Raw genomic sequence first — 27,318 nt, 5'->3', positions numbered from 1 at the left:
AACCCGCGCTCTGAAGAAGGTGGCTGCTACTCCAACAAGCCACTGAGACCCCGCCATGACTCTTCACAGCAGATTTGTCCAAACCATCTTAAAAGGTAAATATGCCCATAACGATAATGATAGAAAGCTTTCACTTATCAAGAGCAGCTTAAAATGGGATCAGAGCATGGGCAACAAGGCGAGTCTCACTTTTCAGCAGTTCTGTTGCTCAATGATCCTGAGAACTAAGGTTCTGGAGATCCCATTGTGGGTGGAGCGGAGGTCGATCATGCTCCCTTCCTTTAATGAGGGCGCCGGGGGGATAGAGCGCAGTGCTCAGCTGGTCTTTGGCACTCTAACTGATCGATCTCCACTTTATTCGCTTCTCTGTACTGGGGGGCTTCCAGTGGTCAGACAAGCGGGATTAGGGGATAAGTTCCAAACTTAAGAATACCCCTACGGACCAAGGCCGGGGCAGATGATCACTGCACCCACGTGATGAGATCACCGGTGTTTGGGGAAATATCCCGTGATTTACGAAGCTCTTGGGAAAACACCGGCCCAAAATCTGTTTAGGAAATAAATATTACATGATCATCTACGCCCATAAGATGTTTCACAAATACGAAGCCAAACACAATGAGATAACATTGTGACCCAGAAATATAACCATCATCTATAAATGCATCGTAAACTGATTTACCCTGAGGGCAAAGCCATTACTTCATTATGGAAGAGGAGAGGTCAGCACAGGATAAGCAGAAGCACGGGGAGCATCAATACACAAGGGCCCACATCTGGTTCATCTTGGGGGCAGAGGGCCACAGCCCGACCTTAAAGCAGGCACCTGGAGAAGAGCGCAGACGTACAGGACTCTGCTGCCATCTGGTGTTCACAGAAGGATACAGCAAGGATAAAGAAGAATGTGCTCCAGACACAATTTATGTGCAGCCCTGCCACCTAGTGCTAAAAAACGGCATCACAATTCAAGGCCGATATCACAGATCTAATGCGGAAAAGTTGTCCAGTGTTTCACATCACAATAGTAACACACATCATGGATCTTTTTGTTGTGTTCCCAGTGTGTTTTGGTAACATATTTACGAACCAAAGAACCCCTCTGAAATTAGCAACGCATTCATCAATATCCTGCTTGGAAACTTCTAAGCTCCAGCTGAAACATGCTCCTGTGCCTCCAAGAAAAGAGAAGGCCGTGAAGGAAAAGTGGTCCTGGGGCTCCTGCCCCAACCTATAGCACAGGAGGGATGACAGGCCCCACATGGTCAAGAGGCCAACGACTGGGTAACAAATAAACAGCCGTCTATAGATGGTGGTCTTCTATGTGTGGGACAGCCACTGCGGAAGCTTCCTGGACTTCTGAAGCTAAGCCTTGGTTGGAAGGTCCATGGTGCCCAAGCTCTAGCTTCCTCATGGAAGGCATGACATCTTCGCCTAGGACCTCCTGATACTTGCGTGCATCCACCTTGTCTTCCACATGCTGCAGGGTTAGAGGAAGCAAAGCGGCCACAGAGCGTCCCTGGCTAGGTCAACCGAGAGGACATCTTGGAATTTGAGTATGGAGACCGTCAGGGTTTAGCAAGCTCCTTACTGTGCAAACTCAGACCCCTGGGCTTACTGCTGCCACATCTCGCTGCGGGGCTTTTGCAGTGGCTCGACAAGTGTCCCCAGCTGCTCCTCTCTTTTTCGGTGATTACTTGGTATCTCCAGTCATACTGCACCCACACACACAAATGATAAACCATTTGAAAGGTAAACTTGCCCCCTTCAGCAAGAAAATAGCCAAACAAACCACACATCCACGATGTGATCACAAAATACACTTCAAACATTCATTTTCATAAACCTGCAGTAAGGAAAAATAACCTGCAGGTGGCACCACACTACCCCAAAGCACACTACCACAAAGCTGAAACAAATGCTTACGTTTGCCTTGGGGGCTTTCCAGCTTGCTGAACTCCTTGCCCAGCCGATTTCAGGCAGGTACATGTAAAATATTTGCTACAAATGTGGAAGTAGAATAAAAGTAAAACTTTACCCGTTTAAGACTTCAGCTTTAAAACTGAAGATATAAATGAATACAGCCTCAAAGGGACCGGACAGGTTCTGAGCCATCAGATTTTCCGTATTATTGGACCGTCATTGAAAAGTCTATCTTCCTTCTAAGGTTGCAGCTTATTGGTGACCTGGAGTCACCTCTGGTTCCAAGTAAAAAAACTGCAGCGTTGACATAACTCAGGCTGTACATTGTTTCCGATGGGAGAGATTTGTGGAAACAAACTTGCAAAAACTGAAAAAAAAATCCAACCGTAGGGAAAAAAAAAAAAAAGGTAAAATAATTTGCAGATATTTTTTTTTAAAGGGATATTCCCAATTATTATACAATGGTGTATATAAGCTCAGTTATGGGGTCAATTCTCCATCATTTTTACTGTCAAAGTGGCACTGCTGTACAGGGAGCTGCTCCGTTCACATACATAGGGATGTGTTGCACTTCCCTACACTGCAGATAGATAGCAGTGCTGCTGTGGAGGGGAAAAATGCTGCTGCCCCTGTTGTTCTGCAAGGTCCTGACAGCCAGACCCCTTCTGATCAGTAAGTAAAATACCATTATGTTTAATGTTGGGGGATCTCCTTTAGGCTGGAGTCACACACAACATATAAAACGTCAGTCCGTTTTACGCAGACGAGAATCGCAGAAATGTTCCCTGAACAGTGATCCGCATGTCATCCGTGTGCAAAGCAGCCACCCACAGAGCGTCCCCGGCCGGGCACAGACTGCGGGGAGTATGGAGTGGGCACTGACTGCGGGGAGTATGGAGCGGGCACTGACTGCGGGGAGTATGGAGCGGGCACTGACTGCGGGGAGTATGGAGCGGGCACTGACTGCGGGGAGTATGGAGCGGGCACTGACTGCGGGGAGTATGGAGCGGGCACTGACTGCGGGGAGTATGGAGCGGGCACTGACTGCGGGGAGTATGGAGCGGGCACTGACTGCGGGGAGTATGGAGCGGGCGCCGGGCACTGACTGCGGGGAGTAGGGAGCGGGCGCCGGGCACTGACTGCGGGGAGTAGGGAGCGGGCGCCGGGCACTGACTGCGGGGAGTAGGGAGCGGGCGCCGGGCACTGACTGCGGGGAGTAGGGAGCGGGCGCTGACTGCGGGGAGTAGGGAGCGGGCACCGACTGCGGGGAGTAGGGAGCGGGCACCGACTGCGGGGAGTAGGGAGCGGGCACCGACTGCGGGGAGTAGGGAGCGGGCACCGACTGCGGGGAGTAGGGAGCGGGCACCGACTGCGGGGAGTAGGGAGCGGGCGCCGACTGCGGGGAGTAGGGAGCGGGCGCCGACTGCGGGGAGTAGGGAGCGGGCGCCGACTGCGGGGAGTAGGGAGCGGGCGCCGACTGCGGGGAGTAGGGAGCGGGCGCCGACTGCGGGGAGTAGGGAGCGGGCACTGACTGCGGGGAGTAGGGAGCGGGCACTGACTGCGGGGAGTAGGGAGCGGGCACTGACTGCGGGGAGTATGGAGCGGGCACTGACTGCGGGGAGTAGGGAGCGGGCACTGACTGCGGGGAGTAGGGAGCGGGCACTGACTGCGGGGAGTAGGGAGCGGGCACTGACTGTGGGGAGTAGGGAGCGGGCGCCGGGCACTGACTGCAGGGGAGTATGGAGGGACTAATTGGACTCTGGCCGTCGCTGATTGGTCGCGGCAGCCATGACAGGCAGCTAGCGAGACCAATCAGCGACGCAGGATTTCCATCACAGACAGAGGCCGCGACCAATGAATATCCGTGACAGACAGACAGACGGAAGTGACCCTTAGACAATTATATAGTAGATATCTATAATATAACGCTGGGAGCGTCACTCTGTCCGAAGCCTTTATAGACTGCGCTGGCGCAAGCGCCGGCGCAGTCTAGGCCTCACAGAGTGACGCTCCCAGGAGATCGCGGTATGCGTTCACACTGAACGCACACCGCGATCTCCAACAGAGAAGCAGGGACCGCCAGGAGGGTGAGTATCGGCCATATTCACCTGTCCTGCGTTCCACCGCTGAGCGCCGCCATCTTCCCGGTCTTCGGCCTGTGACCTTCAGTTCAGAGGGCGCGATGACGCGCTTAATGCGCGCCGGCGCCGCCCTCTGACTGAACAGTCACAGCCAGGAGACCGGGAAGATGGCGGCGCGCAGCGCTGGAACGGGACAGACAGGTGAGTATAGTAAGTGCTGGGGGGCCTGGGCTGGCGGCGATACCGCACCTGACCCCCACAGCGCGCCGGTGTCCCCGCCTGCTCAGGCCCGCGGATGGGTGCAGCACATGACAGGATGGGGACGCAGGATGGTTGCAGCACATACCAGGATGGGGACGCAGGATGGGGACGCAGGATGGTTGCAGCACATACCAGGATGGGGACGCAGGATGGGGACGCAGGATGGGTGCAGCACATACCAGGATGGGGACGCAGGATGGGTGCAGCACATGACAGGATGGGGACGCAGGATGGGTGCAGCACATGACAGGATGGGGACGCAGGATGGTTGCAGCACATACCAGGATGGGGACGCAGGTTGGTTGCAGCACATACCAGGATGGGGACGCAGGATGGGGACGCAGGATGGTTGCAGCACAAACCAGGATGGGGACGTAGGATGGGGACTGTTATGACCTGGTGGTCAGGACAATAATGGACCTGGTGGTTAAGAGCACACGAAATGACCTGATAGTTACTGATAATAAAGGACGAGCTTTGGGACGTGGGAACTCTGCTGACCGCAATCCCTAATCCTATCAAAACACACTAGAAATAGCCGTGGATTGCTCCTAACGCTCCCTATGCAACTTGGCACAGCCTAAGGAACTAACTAGCCCTGAAGATAGAAAAATAAAGCCTACCTTGCCTCAGAGAAATTCCCCAAAGGAAAAGGCAGCCCCCCACATATAATGACTGTGAGTAAAGATGAAAATACAAACACAGAGATTAAATAGATTTAGCAAAGTGAGGCCCGACTTACTGAACAGACCGAGGATAGGAAAGGTTGCTTTGCGGTCAGCACAAAAACCTACAAAAAGACCACGCAGAGGGCGCAAAAAGACCCTCCGCACCGACTCACGGTGCGGAGGCGCTCCCTCTGCGTCCCAGAGCTTCCAGCAAGCAAGACAACAATAAAAATAGCAAGCTGGACAGAAAAATAGCAAACCAAAGAAATACAAGCAGGAACTTAGCTTCTGCTGGGAAGACAGGTCACAAGAACGATCCAGGAGTGAACTAGACCAATACTGGAACATTGACAGGTGGCATGGAGCAAAGATCTAAGTGGAGTTAAACAGAGCAGCCAGCTAACGAATTAACCTCGTCACCTGTGGAAGGAAACTCAGAAACACCCACCAGAGGAAGTCCATGGACAGAACCAGCCGAAGTACCATTCATGACCACAGGAGGGAGCCCGACAACAGAATTCACAACAGGGGACGCAGGATGGGTGCAGCACATACCAGGATGGAGACACAGGATGGGGACGCAGGATGGGTGCAGCACATACCAGGATGGGGACGCAGGATGGGGACGCAGGATGGTTGCAGCACATACCAGGATGGGGACGCAGGATGGGGACGCAGGATGGTTGCAGCACATACCAGGATGGGGACGCAGGATGGTTGCAGCACATACCAGGATGGGGACGCAGGATGGGGACGCAGGATGGTTGCAGCACATACCAGGATGGGGACGCAGGATGGGATGGGTGCAGCACATGACAGGATGGGGATGCAGGATGGGTGCAGCACATGTCAGGATGGGGACGCAGGATGGAGCAGCACATGACAGGATGGGGACGCAGGATGGAGCAGCACATGACAGGATGGGGACGCAGGATGGGTGCAGCACATACCAGGATGGGGACGCAGGATGGGGACGCAGGATGGTTGCAGCACATACCAGGATGGGGACGCAGGATGGGGACGCAGGATGGGTGCAGCACATACCAGGATGGGGACGCAGGATGGGTGCAGCACATGTCAGGATGGGGACGCAGGATGGTTGCAGCACATACCAGGATGGGGACGCAGGATGGGGACGCAGGATGGGTGCAGCACATACCAGGATGGGGATGCAGGATGGGTGCAGCACATGTCAGGATGGGGACGCAGGATGGAGCAGCACATGACAGGATGGGGACGCAGGATGGAGCAGCACATGACAGGATGGGGACGCAGGATGGGTGCAGCACATACCAGGATGGGGACGCAGGATGGGGACGCAGGATGGTTGCAGCACATACCAGGATGGGGACGCAGGATGGGGACGCAGGATGGGTGCAGCACATGGCAGGATGGGGACGCAGGATGGGTGCAGCACATGGCAGGATGGGGACGCAGGATGGAGCAGCACATGACAGGATGGGGACGCAGGATGGGTGCAGCACATGACAGGATGGGGGCGCAGGATGGGTGCAGCACATGACAGGATGGGGACGCAGGATGGAGCAGCACATGACAGGATGGGGACGCAGGATGGGTGCAGCACATGACAGTATGGTTACGCAGGATGGAGCAGCACATACCAGGACAGAGACCATATACCAATATAGATGCTAGCCACCCGGGCGTAGAATGGGTTCAATAGCTAGACTCATACCTCTCTGTGTTCATCATCTCATTAAATACAATTAGATTTGACCAGCTTAATTTTCCTGCGCTCCCGACAACCAATGTGCGAAACTTTCCCACGGGCCAACTAGTAATACAAACTAGTATTATGAAGGCCAGTGCTGCCTCCTTGTGTCACAAGATGGTAATGCAGAGCATGGAAGTATACATGAGAGCTGGCTTTCTCTAGTTGCTATTCACGAGCGTCTTATTATTAGAAACATCTGACTAAAGATTGAGGCTATGTGCACACGATGCGGATTTTGCTGTGGATCCGCAGTGTTTCCGCAACAGTTTCCCATGCGTTTACAGTTCAATGTAAACCTATGGGAAACCAAAAACGCTGTGCCCATGCTGCGGAAACAAACGCGCGGAAACGCAGTGGTTTACATTCCGCACCATGTCACTTCTTTCTTTGGATTCCGCAGCAATTTTACAACTGCCCCCTATAGAAATCCGCAGTTGTAAAACCGCAGTAAAATCGCGGTAAATCTGCAGTGGTTTTCCACTGCGGATTTATCAAATCTGCTGGAATCCGCTGCAGAAAAATCTGCAGTGGACCCAGAATACGTGTGCACATACCCTGAAAAGTAGCTAAGCCACAAACTATGAAATCCAACATTTATGTGAGTCTGAAGAGCTTTTAGCCAAAACAAGTTACACGTGAAGTAACCACATGTTCCCACAAGGTGGCAGCAGCGCACCATTCTCAGACCTGCAAGAATCTGGCTACTGCTAAAGTCTGACTTCATGTGAAATTTTTTGTTAATTTCCCTTAAAAAATAAATAAAAGTAGACTGAAGGTGCTGTGAACGCACTGGTACATCGGATGGGCCACCTGCAAGAGGCAGCCATGCTTGACAGTCGGCACACAGCGATCACATTATCTCATGGGTGGGCCACTGCCCTCCGGCAATGAGAGATGGTGACAACTGTACGATTTGACAGTTTTAGGAAAACAATCAGCAGCCAGAACGGTCCTGTGCGGTGCCCTGAGCCAACTCTCCAGATTAACCTCACAGCCAGTAATGCACTGGAAGACAACTATTCTGATGGATTACAGTAATGGGAGGAAGCTGATCGCAGCGTTCCGGGGCATAGGGAAGCATCGCGCAGGGAGTGGGCTCCCTGTGTGCTTCCCTGAGACGATCGGTACAAGGCGATGTGCTCATCTTGTACCGAGCGTCTCCTCCCTGCAGGCCCCGGATCCAAAATGGCCGCGGGGCTACTTCCATGTCCTGCAGAGAGGTGGCTTACCAAGTGCCTGCTCAGAGCGACTGTAAGCCTGGAGCAGTGCACGTCAGATCGCTGATCTAACACAGTGCTCTGCAAAGTGTAAGATCAGTGATCTGTCACTATACAGTCATGGCCAAAACTATTGAGAATGAGACAAATATTAATTTTTCCAAAGTCTACTGCTTCATTTTTTCTAATGGCAATTTGCATATACTCCTGAATGTCAGAGTGATCAGCTTAACAGCAATTACTGTACTTGCAAAGTCAATATTTGCCCAGAAAATGAACTTTAACTCCCAAAACACATTTCAACATCATTGCAGTCCTGCCTTAAAAGGAGCAGCTAACATAGTTTTAGTGATTGATCCATTAACACAGGTGTGGGTGTTGATGAGGACAGGGCTGGCGATCAATCAGTCATGATTAAGTAAGAATAACATCACTGGACACTTTAAAAGGAGGCTGGTGCTTGGTATCATTGTTTCTCTTCAGTTAACCATGGTTATCTCTAAAGAAACAAGTGCAGCCATCATTGCACTGCACAAAAATGGCCTAACAGGGAAGAGTATCGCAGCTACAAAGATTGCACCTCAGTCAACAATCTATGGCATCATCAAGAACTTCAAGGAGAGAGCTTCCATTGTTGTCAAAAAGGCTCCAGGGCGCCCAAGAAAGACCAGCAAGCGCCAGGACCGTATCTTAAAATTGTTTCAGCTGCGGGATCAGACTACCAGCAGTGCCGAGCTTGCTCAGGAATGGCAGCAGGCTGGTGGGAGTGCTTCTGCACGCACTGTGAGGCGGAGACTCTTCGAGCAAGGCCAGGTTTCAAGGAGGGCAGCAAAGAAGCCACTTCTCTCCAGAAAAAACATCAGGGACCGACTGATATTCTGCAAAAGGTACAGGGAGTGGACTGCTGAGGACTGGGGCAAAGTCATTTTCTCTGATGAATCCCCTTTTCGATTGTTTGGGACATCTGGAAAACAGCTTATTCAGAGAAGAAGAGGTGAGCGCTACCACCAGTCTTGTCTCATGCCAACTGTAAAGCATCCTGAAACCATTCATGTGTGGGGTTGCTTCTCAGCCAAGGGAATCGGCTCACTCACAGTCTTGCCTAAAAACACCATGAATAAAGAATGGTACCAGAATGTCCTCCAAGAGCAACTTCTCCCAACTGTCCAAGAGCAGTTTGGCGCCCAACAATGCCTTTTCCAGCATGATGGAGCACCTTGCCATAAAGCAAAGGTGATAATTAAATGGCTCATGGAACAAAACATAGAGATTTTGGGTCCATGGCCTGGAAACTCCCCAGATCTTAATCCCATTGAGAACTTGTGGTCAATCATCAAGAGACGGGTGGACAAACAAAAACCAACAAATTCTGGCAAAATGCAAGCATTGATTATGCAAGAATTGACTGCTATCAGTCACGATTTGGTCCAGAAGTTGATTGAGAGCATGCCAGGGAGAATTGCAGAGGTCTTGAAGAAGAAGGGTCAACACTGCAAATATTGACTTGCTGCATTAACTCATTCTAACTGTCAATATAACCTATTGGTACTCATAATATGATTGCAATTATATTTCTGTATGTGATATAAACATCAGACAAACACTAATAAAAACCAGAGGGCAGCAGATCATGTGAAAATATAATTTTGGTGTCATTCTCAAAACTTTTGGTGGCCATGACTGTACAGTGAAGTCGCCCCTGGGACGTTATAAAGTAAAAAATAAAATATTTAGATGTGTAAAATATATATATATATATATATATATATATATATATATATATATATATATATATATATATATATATATATATATATAAAATTTTCATAAAACTTACAGTTAAAATGGAGATTCTTAGCGCATAAATTGGCCAATTCATGTGTGCCCATCAACCATGGCAAGGTGATCTCCCTCTGATGGGTCCTACTCTACTGTAAATGCCACTCTTGGGCCACCAGCCTACAACTTCGGACAAACATGTCACTCTGGGCTAAACCTACAATTTATGGGCAGGTAGAGTTGATTACCGCCACCTGCAAGGTCAATGGGGGGAAGTGCAAGATAAGTCTGGATGTTGCCACATGTACTGCTGTGGTCTTTTTTTATCTGTGTGTTGCAGTTTGCACGTGTTCACATTGGAAGTGCTGATTTGTATATATATATATATATATATATATATATATATATATATATATATATATATATATATATATATATATATATATATATATATATATATATATATATATATATATATATATATATATATATATATATTTCTTTATAGTTTCTTTATCTAAATAAAAACAATAAAAGTACACATATTTAGTATCGCCGTGTCCGTAACAACCCGACCTATAAAACTGGCCCACTAGTTAACCCCTTCAATGAACGCCGTAAACAAAAAAACGAGGCAAAAACAACGCTTTATCATCATGCCGCCAAACAAAAAATGGAATAACACGCGATCAAAAAGACGGATCTAAATAACCATGGTACCGCTGAAAACGTCATCTTGTCCCGCATAAAACGAGCCACCATACAGCATCATCAGCGAAAAAATAAAAAAAGTTATAGTCCTCAGAATAAAGCGATGAAAAAATAATTATTTTTTCTATAAAATAGTTTTTATCGTATAAAAGCGCCAAAACATAAAAAAAATGATATAAATGAGGTATCGCTGTAATCGTACTGACCCGAAGAATAAAACTGCTTTATCAATTTTACCAAACGCGGAACGGTATAAACGCCTCCCCCAAAAGAAATTCACGAATAGCTGGTTTTTGGTCATTCTGCCTCACAAAAATCGGAATAAAAAGCGATCAAAAAATGTAACGTGCCCGAAAATGTTACCAATAAAAACGTCAACTCGTCCCGCAAAAAACAAGACCTCACATGACTCTGTGGACCCAAAATGAAAAAATTAAAGCTCTCAAAATGTGGAGATGCAAAACTGTTTTTTGCAATAAAAAGCGTCTTTCAGTGTGTGACGGCTGCCAATCATAAAAATCCGCTAAAAACCCGCTATAAAAGTAAATCAAACCCCCCTTCATCACCCCCTTAGTTAGGAAAAAATAATAAAATTAAAAAAATGTATTTATTTCCATTTTCCAATTAGGGTTAGGGCTAGGGTTACGGCTAGGGTTAGGGTTACGGCTAGGGTTAGGGCTAGGGTTAGGGCTAGGGCTAGGGTTAGGATTACATTTACAGTTGGGATTAGGGTTATGGTTGGGATAGGGTTAGGGGTGTGTCTGGGTTAGAGGTGTGGTTAGGGTTACCGTTGGCATTAGGGTTAGGTGTGTTTGGATTAGGGTTTCAGTTATAATTGGGGGGGCTTCCACTGTTTAGACACATCAGGGGCGCTCAAAACGCGACATGGCGTCCGATCTCAATTCCAGCCAATTCTGCATTGAAAAAGTAAAACAGTGCTCCTTCCCTTCTGAGCTCTCCCGTGCGCCCAAACAGGGGTTTACCCCAACATATGGGGTATCAGCGTACTCAGGACAAATTGGACAACAAATTTTGGGGTTCAATTTCTCTTGTTACCCTTGGGAAAATAAAAATTTGGGGGGCTAAAAAAACATTTTTGTGGGAAAAAAATTATTTTTTATTTTCACGGCTCCGCGTTATAAACTGTAGTGAAACACTTGAGGGTTCAAAATTCTCACAACACATCTAGATAAGTTCCTTGGAGGGTCTAGTTTCCAATATGGGGTCACTTGTGAGGGGTGTCAACTGTTTAGGTACATTAGGGGCTCTGCAAACGCAATATGACACCTGGACACCATTCCATCTAAGTCTGCATTCCAAACGGCGCTCCTTCCCTTCCGAGCCCTCCCATGCGCCCAAACGGTGGTTCCCCCCCACATATGGGGTATCAGTGTACTCAGGACAAATTGGACAACAACTTTGGGGGTCCAATTTCTCCTGTTATCCTTGGGAAAATACAAAACTGGGGGCTAAAAAACATTTTTGTGGGAAAAAAAATGATTTTTTATTTTCACGGCTCTGTGTTATAAACTGTAGTGAAACACTTGGGGTTCAAAGCTCTCACAACACATCCACATAAGTTCCTTAGGGGGTCTACTTTCCAAAATGGTGTCACTTGTAGGGGGTTTCAATGTTTAGGCACATCAGGTGTTCTCCAAACGCAACATGGCGTCCCATCTCAATTCCTGTCAATTTTGCATTGAAAAGTCAAATGGCGCGCCTTCCCTTCTGAGCTCTGCCATGTGCCCAAACAGTGGTTTACCCCACATATGGGGTATCAGCGTACTCAGGACAAATTCAACAACAACTTTTGGGGTCCAATTTCTTCTATTACCCTTGGGAAAATAAAAAATTAGGGGCGAAAAAATATGATTTTTTATTTTTACGGCTCTGCATTATAAACTTCTGTGAAGCACTTGGTGGGTCAAAGTGCTCACCACACATCTAAATAAGTCCTTAGGGGTCTACTTTCCAAAATGGTGTCAATTGTGGGGGTTTCAGTGTTTAGGCACATCAGTGGCTCTCCAAATGCAACATGGCGTCCCATCTCAATTCCTGTCAATTTTGCATTGAAAAGTCAAATGGCGCTCCTTCCCTTGCAAGCTCTGCCATGCGCCCAAACAGTGGTTTACCCCCCACATATGGGTATCGGTGTACTCAGGACAAACTGTACAACAACTTTTACCCTTGGTAAAATAAAACAAATTGGAGCTGAAGTAAATTTTTTGTGAAAAAACGTTAAAATGTTCATTTTTCTTTAAACATTCCAAAAATTCTTGTGAAACACCAGAAGGGTTAATAAACTTCTTGAATGTGGTTTTGAGCACCTTGATGGGTGCAATTTTTAGAATGGTGTCACACTTGGGTATTTGCTATCATATAGACCCCTCAAAATGACTTGAAATGTGATGTGGTCCCCCCAAAAAATGGTGTTGTAAAAATGAGAAATTGCTGGTCAACTTTTAACCCTTATAACTCCCTAACAAAAAAAATTGTGGTTCCATAATTGTGCTGATGTAAAGTAGACATGTGGGAAATGTTACTTATTAAGTATTTTGTGTGACATATCTGTGATTTTTTCTCAATTTTTGCCAAATTTCCATTTTTTTCACAAATAAACGCAGGTAATATCAAATAAATTTAACCACTATCATGAAGGACAATATGTCACGAGAAAACAAGGTCAGAATCATCAGGATCCGTTGAAACGTTCCAGAGTTATAACCTCATAAAGGGACAGTGGTCAGAATTGTAAAAATTGGCCCGGTCATTAACGTGCAAACCACTCTTGGGGCTTAAGGGGTTAAGGACCGGCAAAAAAACATTCAAAATTGATGAGAAATGGCATTTTACGGGGGAACAAAATGTGAAGAAACATTCCTTCCTGTATAATGACTTGAACACAAGGCAAAATTTAAAAAGGATTAAAAATAAATATATAATTTAAGTAAACCAAAAAAGACGAATATGGTACCACTGAAAATGTCATGTTGCCCTGCAAAAAATACAGCGCTATCAGCGGAAAAATAAAAAAAAGTTAGTTATAGCTCTCAGAATACAGCAGTACAACAATTTATTATTTTTTCTCTAAAACCGTTTTTATTGTGTAAAAGCGCCAAAACATAAAAAGATATAAATGAGGTATCGCTGTGATAGTACTGACCCAAGGAATAAAACTGCCTTATCAATTTTACCATACACAGAAAGGCATATAAAAAAAAAATCCTGAATTGCTGATTTTTCTCATTCTGCCTCCCAAAAAATCGAAAGAGATCAAAAAATGTCATGGAAAAAAAAAAAAAGAGTCACAAAAAACAAGACATCACATGACTGTGGGCTGAAATATGGAAAAATTAAAGGTCTCAAAATATAGCAATAGTTTTTGCAATAAAAAGAATTTGACAGCTGCCAAACATAAAAAAGTTATAAATCTGTTATCGCATCGACCCGAAGAATAACGTTGCCTAATAACTTGTACCGCACAGGGAACGGTGTAACAAATAAATAAAATGAAATTTTCACCTGCTGTTGATTTGTTCATTCTGCCTCCCAAAGATCACAGTAAGGCTCGGCACACATTTATCCTGCGCTATGCACTGACTGTTTACAGCGGGCTTTCCATGTAAATCTCCGAAATACATGATTCAAACGGAACCCCCGGTGGAAGATTCCCTATAATGAGGCAGATGAAGACACTGTTGACGCCGTCTGACCTATGATCTGTTGATGTGCTTCTTTTTATTAGGATTGCATAAAAGTTCCATCGGCCACAGTTTTGTGCACTTCTGAATAAAAGGACACAACTGAACAGAAGCCAGAAGGAGTCCAGAGTAATTCTGCTGTCATATTATAGTGAATGGATCCCTTGGGGGTTTCATCCGAATTACATCACTCGGAGATTTAAAGGGAAATCCCAATGTAAGTGCTCAGTGTAGAATAAAAATGTTCCCAATAAAAGCAAGTCCCCACTCAGGTCCGTCATCTGTTAACAGAAATATAGGAGGTTTCCACGTTACTGTTCGCACAAAGGCTCGGATAAAGTGAAATGACCCCTCACCCTTCAAAAGAAATTCAGCAAATTCTGTGCTCCCAAATCCAAATGCTCCCCTCTCTTCTGATCCCCAGTGTACCTAATCCACATATTGCGCCCACGTTTGGCATGTCTGTAGCCATGAGAATCCGCCTAATTTACTGGTGCATGTATGAGGTGGGCATAACGTACTGGTCACTACAACGTACTGGTCACTACAACGTACTGGTCACTACAACGGCAGTTTGCAATTTTCACTCAGCAACATCCACTGCTGAATAGGTTTCTGGAAAACACCCAGGTAGTCAAAATAGTCACGACACCTGTAGATAAATTCCCAAAGGGGTATAATTTCCAAAATGGGGTCACTTGAGGGGAGATTCTGCTCCTAAGGAACTTAGTGGCTCTGTGTATGGAGTCTGGAAACTATTATAGGAAATTGTGCACTTCAGAATGCCTCCTGTATAACAGTACTGCTTAGCTATATGGCGAGACTAGTGATGGACAAAGCATTATTTGCCGATAGCGCTCACTCCCTCCCGAGTCTCGCCGTTTGGCTAAGCAGTATTGTACAGCCACATTTGGGGTATTTCAACATTCAGTAGAAATTGTGGGATGAGTTTTGGTGCCATTTTTACCCATTGTCCTGTGTTAAAATGTAAATTCTGGGGCTTAAACTAAATTTTGGTGGTAAAAATTTAATTTTTTTCTTCACTGCCCAATGGTATGATGTTCTGTGACACCTGTGGTGTCAACATGATCACTTCTAGATGAATTCATTGAGAGGTGTAGTTTCTAATCTGGGGGTCACGTATTGGGGGGTTCTGCTATTGTGGCACCTCATGAGCTCTGCCAATGTGGCACCCTCAAACCAGGCCAGCAAAATGTGAACTTCAATAAGGCGCTTCTTTCCTTCTGAGCTTTGAACTGTGCATCAAAAGTAGTTTTGACCACATACGGGACATTGGCGTACTCAGGAGAAATTGCACAACAAACAATGGGGTCCACTTTCTCCTGCTATCCTTGTGAAAATAAAAATTTGGGGCTAATTTTGTTATTTTCACTTCTCTACGTAATAAACTTCTGTGAAACAGCTGTGGGTTCAAGGTGCTCACCACACATCTAGATACATTCCTTGAGCAGTCTAACTTCCAAAACGGGGTAACTTGTGGGGGTTTTCCATTGTTTAGGCACATCAGGGACTCTTGAAAGGAGACATGACACCGGCAGACCATTCCATCAAAGTCAGTGTTCCAAACCATCACTCCTCTTCTGATCCCTGCTGTGAGCCCAAACAGTAGTTTACCCCCCATATGGGGTATCAGCATATTCAGGAAAATTGGACAGCAGAATGTATGGCGGAATTTCTATTACCCTTATGAAAATGCAAAATTCGTGGCTAAAATAAAATTTTTGTGGGAAAAAAAACTGCTTTTTTTTTATTTTCACACCTTAATGTTATAAACTTCTGTGAAGCACTTGGGAGTTTGTAGTGCTCACCACTAGGGTTGAGCGACCTTGACTTTTTTAGGGTCGAGCCGGGTTTCGCGAAACCCGACTATCTCAAAAGTCGAGTGAAATTGGCCGAATAAAGTCGAGGATCGACCGAAACACAATGCAAAGTCTCTCTCTCTCTCTCTCTCTCGTCCCTGAACAGAAAAGCTGGTGTTACACATTCCAAATCGCTGCTGCGCACAATGGACAAAATGACGATAGGCGTCCACGCCCCTAAGACCTATGTCATCACTCTGCCCACGCTCCTTCATTGGCTGAAAAAATGGCGCCGAGAGCGTCATACGAAACGCGACTTTGGCGCGAAAGTCGCGTACCGCATGGCCGACCCCACACAGGGATCGGGTCGGGTTTCATGAAACCCGACTTTGCCAAAAGTCGGCGACTTTTGAAAATGAACGATCCGTTTCGCTCAACCCTACTCACCACACATCTAGATAAGTTCCCTGAGGGGTCTAGTTTCCAAAATGGTGTTCCTTCCCTTCCAAGCCCAGCCGTGCGCCCAAACAGTGGTTTCCCCACATATGGGGTGTCAGCACACTCACTAGACATTGCACAACAAATTTTAGAATCCATTTCATCCTGTTACCCTTACAAAATTAAAAAAATTGGATCTAAAGTGAATTTTTTGTGACAAAGTTAAATGTTCATTTTGCATCTCGGCTTTGGGAAAATGGCCGCCGCGATCTCTTCTGCGCACGCGCGGCATCCCGCGGCCATTTTCCTGAAGCCCCGTGCAGCAGAGCACTCCATCTGCGCACGCGCGGCCCCAGGAAGATGGCCGCCCCCACCGATGACAGGGGGTAACAGCGCAGATCGCGCGCTGCTTCTTCACGTGCGCACAGTGGATTCATCACTGCGACATGCGCACACCACTACGCCACCAACGGAAAGCTGGGGAAGAAAAGAGCGATGTCACCACGCCCACCTGACCTGACCTGCCTGATTGACAGGCGAAAACGGCGACTTTGGTAATGTATTTCTCAGCATAGGTGGGGAATCAGGGTACACTACATACACTATAGTAACGCACAGCGCAGGCCCCATTTAACAGTATTTATATCTCAATCTGAAAAAACGGAGTGACAGGTTCCCTTTAAGGGCATAAAATTAAAATATTGAAATTTGCAAAATTTTCATTTTTTTAACAAATAAATGCAAGTCATATCAAAGAAATTTTACATGATAAAGTAGCACTGATCAGAATTGCAAAATTTGGCCTGGTCATGAAGGTGAAAACTGGATTGGGAGCTGAAAGTGGTTACATTTTTATTAAAAAAAAAATGGAAATTTCTTTTTCATTTATGAAGGAAGTAAGAACCACCAAAAATTTGATGGAAGAGGGACTCGTACACATTCTGTTCAAATAGTCATGTAGTGGTACTCCTTCACTCATAAAGGCTCTACACACAGTGCAAAGCCTACCAAAAATTACAAGCAGGGTCATCTATGCAACCTTTAAGACACCAACTAGAATGCCTCATTCAAATATTAAGAAAAGTATAGTTGTGGTTCTTTTACACTCACAAAGGCTCTGCACACAGTGCAAAGCCAGAAAAAAAACCAAAGAGGGTAATCCAATCATCCATACACCAATGAAGTCACCAACTGGAGAGGGCCTCATTCAAATACTGAAGATTAAAAACACTATGTGCTGCTGTCATGACTGTTGATGATGACTCTACCTATCCTCCTCATTCCCCTCCTCAGCACATCCACGTAGGAGAGAAGGGAAGCTTGTGTGGGTAGTAGCCTCTGTTGCGCTAGCAAACAGCTCCTGTTTCTCCTCCTGTTCCACCTCCTCATTGTTACCCAATCCAGGCTGAGCAAATGAGATGAGGGTTGGCTGGTTAGTATCTCCCTGTCTCATGTCTTCCTCCATCTCCACATGTTCCACATGCAAAGCTTCATGTTTGTCAGCAGCTACTGTTTAAGTAGGCCCAGAAGCAGGATAATTGCACGGATTATGGCATCATCGCCGCTCACCATCCTTGTGGAGTCCTCAAAGTCTTGGAGAGCAGCGCAAATGTCAGACATCCATGACCACTCTTCAGCTGTTATGTGTGGAGGCTGATCAGAGTACACACGGGCGTGTTGGAGCTGGTATTCCACAACTGGCCTCAGCTGCTCGCAAAGCCTTGCCAGCATGTGCAATGTTGAGTTCCATCGTGGTGATGTCGCACACCAGTCGGCGAGCTGGCACTTGCATGCGCTACTGCAGCACAGTACGTGTGTGAGCTTGCCAAGATTCACAGACGACACCAGGTTACAGCAATTATCACACATGACCATGGCTGGTTGTAGTGTAAGCATTGAGAGCCACTGATCTGTCTCATCTGTTATTCCTTTCAATACCTTTGCCGCGGTGTGCAGTTTGTCTCCTAAACAAATTAACTTCAGCAGAGCCTGTTGCTGCTTCGCTGAAGCAGTGCTTAAGAGCTTACAGCTTCCGGTTGATGTGGACGACCTTATCTGAGATAACAAATCGGAGATGGAAGATGATGAGTGCAAAAACTAGTGTAGGAGGGGGAGGAATCCCTGAGAAAAGTAGGGCCAGCAGGCCTCGGCATCGGTAGCACATGTGCCTAACCAGGGTGAGACTCCACAATGTTCACCTAGTGCACTTGTCCACGTGCTGGTTGTTGAGTGGACAATCCCAGAAGATGCGTTGGCAAGGGTACCGATGATGTTTCTGGACATGTGCTGGTATAAGGCGGGGACACCATACCGGGATAAATAGTGGCGGCTGGCCATGAGACACCGGAAATCCTCCATGCCTACCAGTCGAAACGGCAACACTTCCACGGTAAGCAGCCTGGAAAGTGCCCGTTTAGCGTTTGGGCCTGTGGGTGGGTGACTGGGAACGTTCTTTTTTGTTCCAAGCCTGGGATAGGGATAGTTGAAAGCTGTGCTGAAACAAGGATTTGGAAGTGCCTGATGATGGTGCCACAGAATGTACAAGGATAGTTGCAGGGCAGGAGGCATCTCTGCCAGCGTTATGGACAGTAGATAGTCAAGCACCTAGCACAGGGGAAGAAGAAGTGGTGTCACCAGCTGCCAAAAATTATGGACCGAGGCGCTCGGCCCACCGTGTCGGGTGCTTAGATGACATCTGCCTGATCATGCTGGTGGTGGTTAGGTTTGTACTGGTCTGGCCCCTGCTGATCTTGACATAGCACAGGTTACAAATTACCATTTTTTTTTTTGTTTCAGAACTTTCTTTAAAAAAGTCCCGGACTGGGGAACACCCAACTCTTTAACGGGGAAATTCACAAGTGTCGGTTTTCCACCATGTTCCTCTGGTTACCCCACTGCCTATTCCTGCCTAATTCAGTGCTGCCAATCCCTAACCCTTTCCGCTGCTGGACTCGCTCTGCAAGCTAGCTTCCCAGGTTGGGTCAGTGACGTAGTCATCCACCACCTCTCCTGACTTGGTGACTTAACAACAAGCTGACTTATTGGCAACAGTGTCTGATCATTATCTACCTGCTTAGACAGAATATGCCATTCCCGACCATCATCTACTTGTGACCGTGGTTGCTCTAAGTTTTGTGCATCACTAAACAAAATGCCCTCTTGTCCCTCTTGGAACATGAAGGGTGAGAGGCCAGAATCAAGAAAGAGCTCCGTGGAGTGACCTAGTGTGGGATCAGTGGTCTCCTGGAACGTGACATGGCGAGAGGAAGGAGGATCAGGGTGAGGATTAAGTGAGCCAGACTAAAGGGTGGTGAGACTGGACATTGTGGAAGACTGGGTGGTGCTGGCAAGCCTGCTGGAAGCATTATCTGCTATTCCACCAACCACCTGTTCGCACTGGTGTGGCTTCAGAAGTGGTGTACCGTGCCTCCCTGCAAAGTGGGACAAGAAGCTATGTGTCGTGGATGGGAGAGCTCTTATGCTCCAGCAACAAGCACAGTCGCACCTGTCCTACATCCTCGCCGTCTGCGCACATCATCATCAGCACTTCCACCTCCCTGTCCCTTACACATTTTTCTGATTGCTAGGTCTCTTTTTCTGATTGCTAGGTCTCTGGAAAGCAAGTTTCCTTGATTAATTGAAACTAACTATTTTAATTAAAAAAAACAATGTGGTCACCTGTAGCAGGCTGAGCAGTTTTTAAACATTTAAACCACCATAATTTTACACAAAGCAGAATAAACTGTATGTACAACAATAGTCTACTTCTGGAACAAAAACAAATGTGGTCACCTACAGCAGATATGTATTTAACAATGGATGGCAAAGCCCTAAGCCCTGCCTAGAGGCTGTACTCAGCCATTCTCCCTGCTCCAGCTGTTATCCCTAGGTTATATGCAGAATGTATCACATAGAAACAAAGCACAATATTACCTCTAAGAAGGACTGCAAGTATGATGGTTCAGGATCAGCACCAGTATCAACACTAGGGGACTGCGATTACTAAACTGGGCACACACAGGTCTAGACAACCACTCCTCTTCCACCATTCTGTCAGGGCTTATAAATCGGACGAATGCTATCTGACCAATGTCATTCTATAGGGCTGTGCGCACAAAGCGGATTACACTCACCCATACAAGTCTAAGGGTGAGTGGAAAACACTGGACTGCACTTGCATGGCATCCGAGTGCAGTTTGATTTCCACATACTGACACGATGGAGGAATTAAGTTCTCCATCTTCTCCACACCTGTGTTATGATTCTGTCACCTGAGGATTGGCTCACACTAAGGCCGGCTTCACACTTGCGAGTTTTACGGACGTAAGAGCGCAGAAACTACGTCCGTAAAACTCGCAAAAAATACGGCACAATTATTCTCTATGCCTCTGCTCCTATCTGCCGTATTTTACTGATCAGTATTATACGGCTTTCTACGGCCGTACAAAATCGCAGCATGCTGCGTTTGTCACCGTACTGCGCAAGAAATACGCCAATGAAAGTCTATGGAAGCGTGAAAAATACGGATTACACACGGACAAGCAGTGTGACTTGCGAGAAATACGCAGCGCTGTTAGAGAGAAAAGCCGGCAATTCAGTGCGGTGTACAGTAAAATCACACTGACAGCTTACAGTCCAATAGGTAGAATAAATGTGTACACATAGAATAGGTATAATTATATATATATATACAGTGGGGCAAAAAAGTATTTAGTCAGTCAGCAATAGTGCAAGTTCCACCGCTTAAAAAGATGAGAGGCGTCTGTAATTTACATCATAGGTAGACCTCAACTATGGGAGACAAACTGAGAAAAAAAAATCCAGAAAATCACATTGTCTGTTTTTTTATCATTTTTTTTGCATTTTATGGTGGAAAATAAGTATTTGGTCAGAAACAAACAATCAAGATTTCTGGCTCTCACAGACCTGTAACTTCTTTAAGAGTCTCCTCTTTCCTCCACTCATTACCTGTAGTAATGGCACCTGTTTAAACTTGTTATCAGTATAAAAAGACACCTGTGCACACACTCAAACAGTCTGACTCCAAACTCCACTATGGTGAAGACCAAAGAGCTGTCAAAGGACACCAGAAACAAAATTGTAGCCCTGCACCAGGCTGGGAAGACTGAATCTGCAATAGCCAACCAGCTTGGAGTGAAGAAATCAACAGTGGGAGCAATAATTAGAAAATGGAAGACATACAAGACCACTGATAATCTCCCTCGATCTGGGGCTCCACGCAAAATCCCACCCCGTGGGGTCAGAATGATCACAAGAACGGTGAGCAAAAATCCCAGAACCACGCGGGGGGACCTAGTGAATGAACTGCAGAGAACTGGGACCAATGTAACAAGGCCTACCATAAGTAACACACTACGCCACCATGGACTCAGATCCTGCAGTGCCAGACGTGTTCCACTGCTTAAGCCAGTACATGTCCGGGCCCGTCTGAAGTTTGCTAGAGAGCATTTGGATGATCCAGAGGAGTTTTGGGAGAATGTCCTATGGTCTGATGAAACCAAACTGGAACTGTTTGGTAGAAACACAACTTGTCGTGTTTGGAGGAAAAAAAATACTGAGTTGCATCCATCAAACACCATACCTACTGTAAAGCATGGTGGTGGAAACATCATGCTTTGGGCCTGTTTCTCTGCAAAGGGGCCAGGACAACTGATCCGGGTACATGAAAGAATGAATGGGGCCATGTATCGTGAGATTTTGAGTGCAAACCTCCTTCCATCAGCAAGGGCATTGAAGATGAAACGTGGCTGGGTCTTTGAACATGACAATGATCCAAAGCACACTGCCAGGGCAACGAAGGAGTGGCTTCGTAAGAAGCATTTCAAGGTCCTGGAGTGGCCTAGCCAGTCTCCAGATCTCAACCCTATAGAAAACCTTTGGAGGGAGTTGTAAGTCCGTGTTGCCAAGCAAAAAGCCAAAAACATCACTGCTCTAGAGGAGATCTGCATGGAGGAATGGGCCAACATACCAACAACAGTGTGTGGCAACCTTGTGAAGACTTACAGAAAACGTTTGACCTCTGTCATTGCCAACAAAGGATATATTACAAAGTATTGAGATGAAATTTTGTTTCTGACCAAATACTTATTTTCCACCATAATATGCAAATAAAATGTTAAAAAAACAGACAATGTGATTTTCTGGATTTTTTTTTCTCGGTTTGTCTCCCATAGTTGAGGTCTACCTATGATGTAAATTACAGACGCCTCTCATCTTTTTAAGTGGTGGAACTTGCACTATTGCTGACTGACTAAATACTTTTTTGCCCCACTGTGTATATATATATGTATATATATATATATATATATATATATATATATATATATATATATATATATATATATATATATATATATATATATATATATATATATATATATATATATCTATCTATCAGTGAGACACATATATGTATATATATTAATATTTTTTCCAGCGCTATACAGCTTGAAAGCCGGTAATTCAATTACCGGCTTTTTCCTTCTCCTTCCTAAAACCCGACATGATTTGAGACATGGTTTACATACAGTAAACCATGTCTTCTCTCCATTTTTTTTGCAGATTCCACACTACTAATGTCAGTAGAGTGTATCTGCAAAATTTGGCCGTTCTAGCTCTTAAAATAAAGGGTTAAATGGTGGAAAAAATTGGCGTGGGCTCCCACGCAATTTTCTCCGCCAGAGTAGTAAAGCCAGTGACTGAGGGCAGATATTAATAGCCTGGAGAGGGTCCATGGTTATTGGCCCCCCCCTGGCTAAAAATATCTGCCCCCAGCCACCCCAGAAAAGGCACATCTGGAAGATGCGCCTATTCTGGCACTTGGCCACTCTCTTCCCATTCCCGTGTAGCGGTGGGATATGGGGTAATGAAGGGTTAATGCCACCTTGCTATTGTAAGGTGACATTAAGCCTAATTAATAATGGAGAGGCGTCAATTATGACACCTATCCATTATTAATCCAATTGTAGTAAAGGGTTAAATAAAACACAAACACATTATTTAAAATTATTTTAATGAAATAAAAACAATGGTTGTTTGAGTATTTTATTCTACGCCCAATCCAATCACTGAAGACCCTCGTTCTGTGAAAGAAATAACATAATAAACCAACAATATACTTACCCTCCGCAGATCTGTAACGTCCAACGATGTAAATCCTTCTGAAGGGGTTAAAACATTTTGCAGCAAGGAGCTTTGCTAATGCAGGCTGCTCCTCGCTGCAAAACCCCGGGGAATGAGTCTAAATATAGATCAATGAGCTATATTTAGCTTCATTTGCGGTGAGGCGCCCTCTGCTGGCTGTTCATAGATCGTGGGAAATTTCCTAGAAAGCTCCCAGGCTTTCTAGGCAAGTTCCCACGATCTATAAACAGCCAGCAGAGGGCGCCTCAACGCAAATGAAGCTAAATATAGCTCATTGATCTATATTTAGACTCATTCCCCGGGGTTTTGCAGCGAGGAGTAGCATTGCATTAGCAAAGCTCCTTGCTGCAAAATGTTTTAACCCCTTCAGAAGGATTTACATCGTTGGACGTTACAGATCTGCGGAGGGTAAGTATATTGTTGGTTTATTATGTTATTTCTTTCACAGAACGAGGGTCTTCAGTGATTGGATTGGGCGTAGAATAAAATACTCAAACAACCATTGTTTTTATTTCATTAAAATAATTTTAAATAATGTGTTTGTGTTTTATTTAACCCTTTACTACAATTGGATTAATAATGGATAGGTGTCATAATTGACGCCTCTCCATTATTAATTAGGCTTAATGTCACCTTACAATAGCAAGGTGGCATTAACCCTTCATTACCCCATATCCCACCGCTACACGGGAATGGGAAGAGAGTGGCCAAGTGCCAGAATAGGCGCATCTTCCAGATGTGCCTGTTCTGGGGTGGCTGGGGGCAGATATTTTTAGCCAGGGGGGGGCCAATAACCATGGACCCTCTCCAGGCTATTAATATCTGCCCTCAGTCACTGGCTTTACTACTCTGGCGGAGAAAATTGCGCGGGAGCCCACGCCAATTTTTTCCACCATTTAACCCTTTATTTTAAGAGCTAGAACGGCCAAATTTTGCAGATACACACTACTGACATTAGTAGTGTGGAATCTGCAAAAAAAATGGAGAGAAGACATGGTTTACTGTATGTAAACCATGTCTCAAATCATGTCGGGTTTTAGGAAGGAGAAGGAAAAAGCCGGTAATTGAATTACCGTCTTTCAAGCTGTATAGCGCTGGAAAAAATATTAATATATCTACATATATGTGTCTACTGACATTATATATATATATATATATATATATATATATATATATATATATATATATATATATATATATATATATATATATATATATATATATATATACAGTATATATATATTTTTTTTTCTTTTTGGGACACATGGATCACTTCTATAGCGGTATGTTGGTTTTGCAAGCCTGCGAGAAAACCACGCAGTACGGATACCATACGGATTACATACGGAGGATGCCATGCGCAAAAAACGCTGACACACCCTGCCTACGGAGGAGCTACGGACCACTATTTTCGGGACATTTCAGCGTATTACGGCCGTAATATACGGACCGTATTTTCATACGCTGAGTGTGAAGCCGGCCTAAGCAGACACTCGTATCAAACCTTTTTTTTTTGTGGAGGAAACTGTGGAGGGTCACTAGTCAATACGTATGGGGGAGAGTTGTAAGGACATCATACCACATTAGTTGAGGATGGGGGAAGGCATCAGCCTGATATGTGGCATTTCGGTAAAATGAATCCCCCCCTGCTGTAGATTATCCTGCACTGGTGAAAAGAGAAACTAATGATCTACAAGTGACAACTCTGACCCAGGTCCACAGCTTCATTCTCACCAATGTCCTGAGTCACCAGACAATGGGGATTTCCTGGATTCACAATTTCGACATAGAGAGGGTTTTCTCAATCAGAAATGTGTAGAATTGCCACAAGCTCAAGTAAAAACAAACGAGTCTTACTAAAAATCCATCAGAGGTGGTCGGCTGCATTCTGCATGGAGCGTGCGCCTGGTAGTACAGCACCATAGAGCTTGTAAGCGCTGCTCTGGCAGTGATCAGATCACTAGATCCGGCGCTGCTCTGTGGCTGCAGAGGCTACGCTACCTCTGCAAGCAGCACTGAAGAGCGGGCGACGTGATCCAGGGGCTCAGCCTGGTCTGAGCTATCAATGCTCGGGAGCGCGCGGCCCCCCAAGCAAGGAAGTCCGGAGGCAGAGGAGCGGAGAGCTCCTTAAGACAGATAACAGAATAACTCTTTAAGGCCGGGATCACACATGCGAGAAATACGTCCGAGTCTCGCATGGTAATACGCGGCATTGCCACCGTCTCTCTGGAGCGGAGAGTGCGGCCGCATGTATTGCTATGCAGCCTTAAGGGTTAATTATAACCGCGATAGGGGGGTTATCGCCCCACCTGGCAACCCTGATAAGGGGGTAATCGCCCCGCCTAACAACTCTGATAAGGGGGTTATCGCCCCGCCTGACACCCCCGATGGGGGGGTTATCGCCCCACCTGACAACCCTGATAAGGGGGTAATCGCCCCGCCTGACATCCCTGATAAGGGGGTAATCGCCCCGCCTAACAACTCTGATAAGGGGGTTATCGCCCCGCCTGACACCCCCGATGGGGGGGTTATCGCCCCACCTGACAACCCTGATGGGGGTTATCGCCACGCCTGACATCCCTGATGGGGGTTATCGCCCCGCCTGACATCCCTGATGGGGGGTTATGGCCCCGCCTGACATCCCTGATGGGGGTTATCGCCCCGCCTGACATCCCTGATGGGGGTTATCGCCCCGCCTGACATCCCTGATGGGGGTTATCGCCCCTCCTGACATCCCTGATGGGGGTTATCGCCCCTCCTGACATCCCTGATGGGGGTTATCGCCCCTCCTGACATCCCTGATGGGGGTTATCGCCCCTCCTGACATCCCTGATGGGGGTTATCGTCCCACCTGACATCCCTGATGGGGGTTATCGCCCCGTCTGACATCCCTGATGGGGGTTATCGCCCCTCCTGACATCCCTGATGGGGGGTTATGGCCCCGCCTGACATCCCTGATGGGGGTTATCGCCCCGCCTGACATCCCTGATGGGGGTTATTGCCCCGCCTGACATCCCTGATGGGGGTTATCGCCCCTCCTGACATCCCTGATGGGGGTTATCGCCCCTCCTGACATCCCTGATGGGGGTTATCGCCCCGTCTGACATCCCTGATGGGGGTTATCGTCCCACCTGACATCCCTGATGGGGGCCTGACAATGATGGGACGCAGGATGGAGGACATGGCCCTGTACACAGCAGGAGAGCTGACATTACGCTGCTGTCCTCACCGATCACATAACGGGTGACTGCCCGATACCAGGATGATGGGCAGCAGCGGTCACCGTCCTCAGCACACACCGGAAGCCGCAATCCTCCCGCACATCACTCACCCTCCAGGGTCTCGCACTGCACCAGGTTCAGGTAGTCTCCCTGGGACAGGATCCCGGCCTTGAATCCGCGGACCAGGCCTTCCAGGTAGCCGCTGTCCACATTGAAGTACAGCTCAGAGAAGGCCGTCATGACGGAGGCGATGGCGGCGGAGAGGGAGAGATCGGTCTCCGTTCAGAAGGATGGCTGACGTCACTGCAGCGGCTACCAGGGCCCGAGCGGAGTCACGTGAGCTCAGCGCCACTTGTCACATGACGAATCTCCTGTCATGGTGGAGAAAGAGCGAGCGATTAGGAAGAGCCAATCAGCGGCCTAGCTTTAAGTGTGACGTCAGGAGAATGACCCTATCAGGGACGCGGACTTAAACGAGGCTTGAGACGCAGGAGGAAAATCTGGAAAGTACAGTGAAAGGGATTGTGGGTAACGAAAGCTGAACGGTTCAATGCTTATGGCTTGAATTGTCGCAGGCAGGGATTACTTGTGTCGCATGTGTG

At 46.6% G+C, this 27,318-nt stretch overlaps 1 protein-coding gene across 1 annotated transcript in view; it reads right to left on the bottom strand.

Moving 5' to 3' along the window:
- The window catches only part of ATP6V0D1 (ATPase H+ transporting V0 subunit d1), an 86,913-nt gene extending 59,809 nt beyond the window's left edge, over nucleotides 1–27,104 (bottom strand). The window contains exon 1 of the mRNA XM_069740517.1: nucleotides 26,827–27,104. Within this exon, the coding sequence (XP_069596618.1) occupies nucleotides 26,827–26,956 (130 nt within the window). The 5' untranslated portion in view covers nucleotides 26,957–27,104. The remainder of the gene's footprint in view (nucleotides 1–26,826) is intronic.
- Nucleotides 27,105–27,318: the final 214 nt, after the last annotated feature.

This window comes from Ranitomeya imitator, chromosome 9 (assembly GCF_032444005.1).
Source record: "Ranitomeya imitator isolate aRanImi1 chromosome 9, aRanImi1.pri, whole genome shotgun sequence".
Lineage (NCBI taxonomy): Eukaryota > Metazoa > Chordata > Amphibia > Anura > Dendrobatidae > Ranitomeya > Ranitomeya imitator.
The sequence above is the reverse complement of the archived record's forward strand: the minus strand, read 5'-3'. Positions and strand labels throughout refer to the sequence as shown.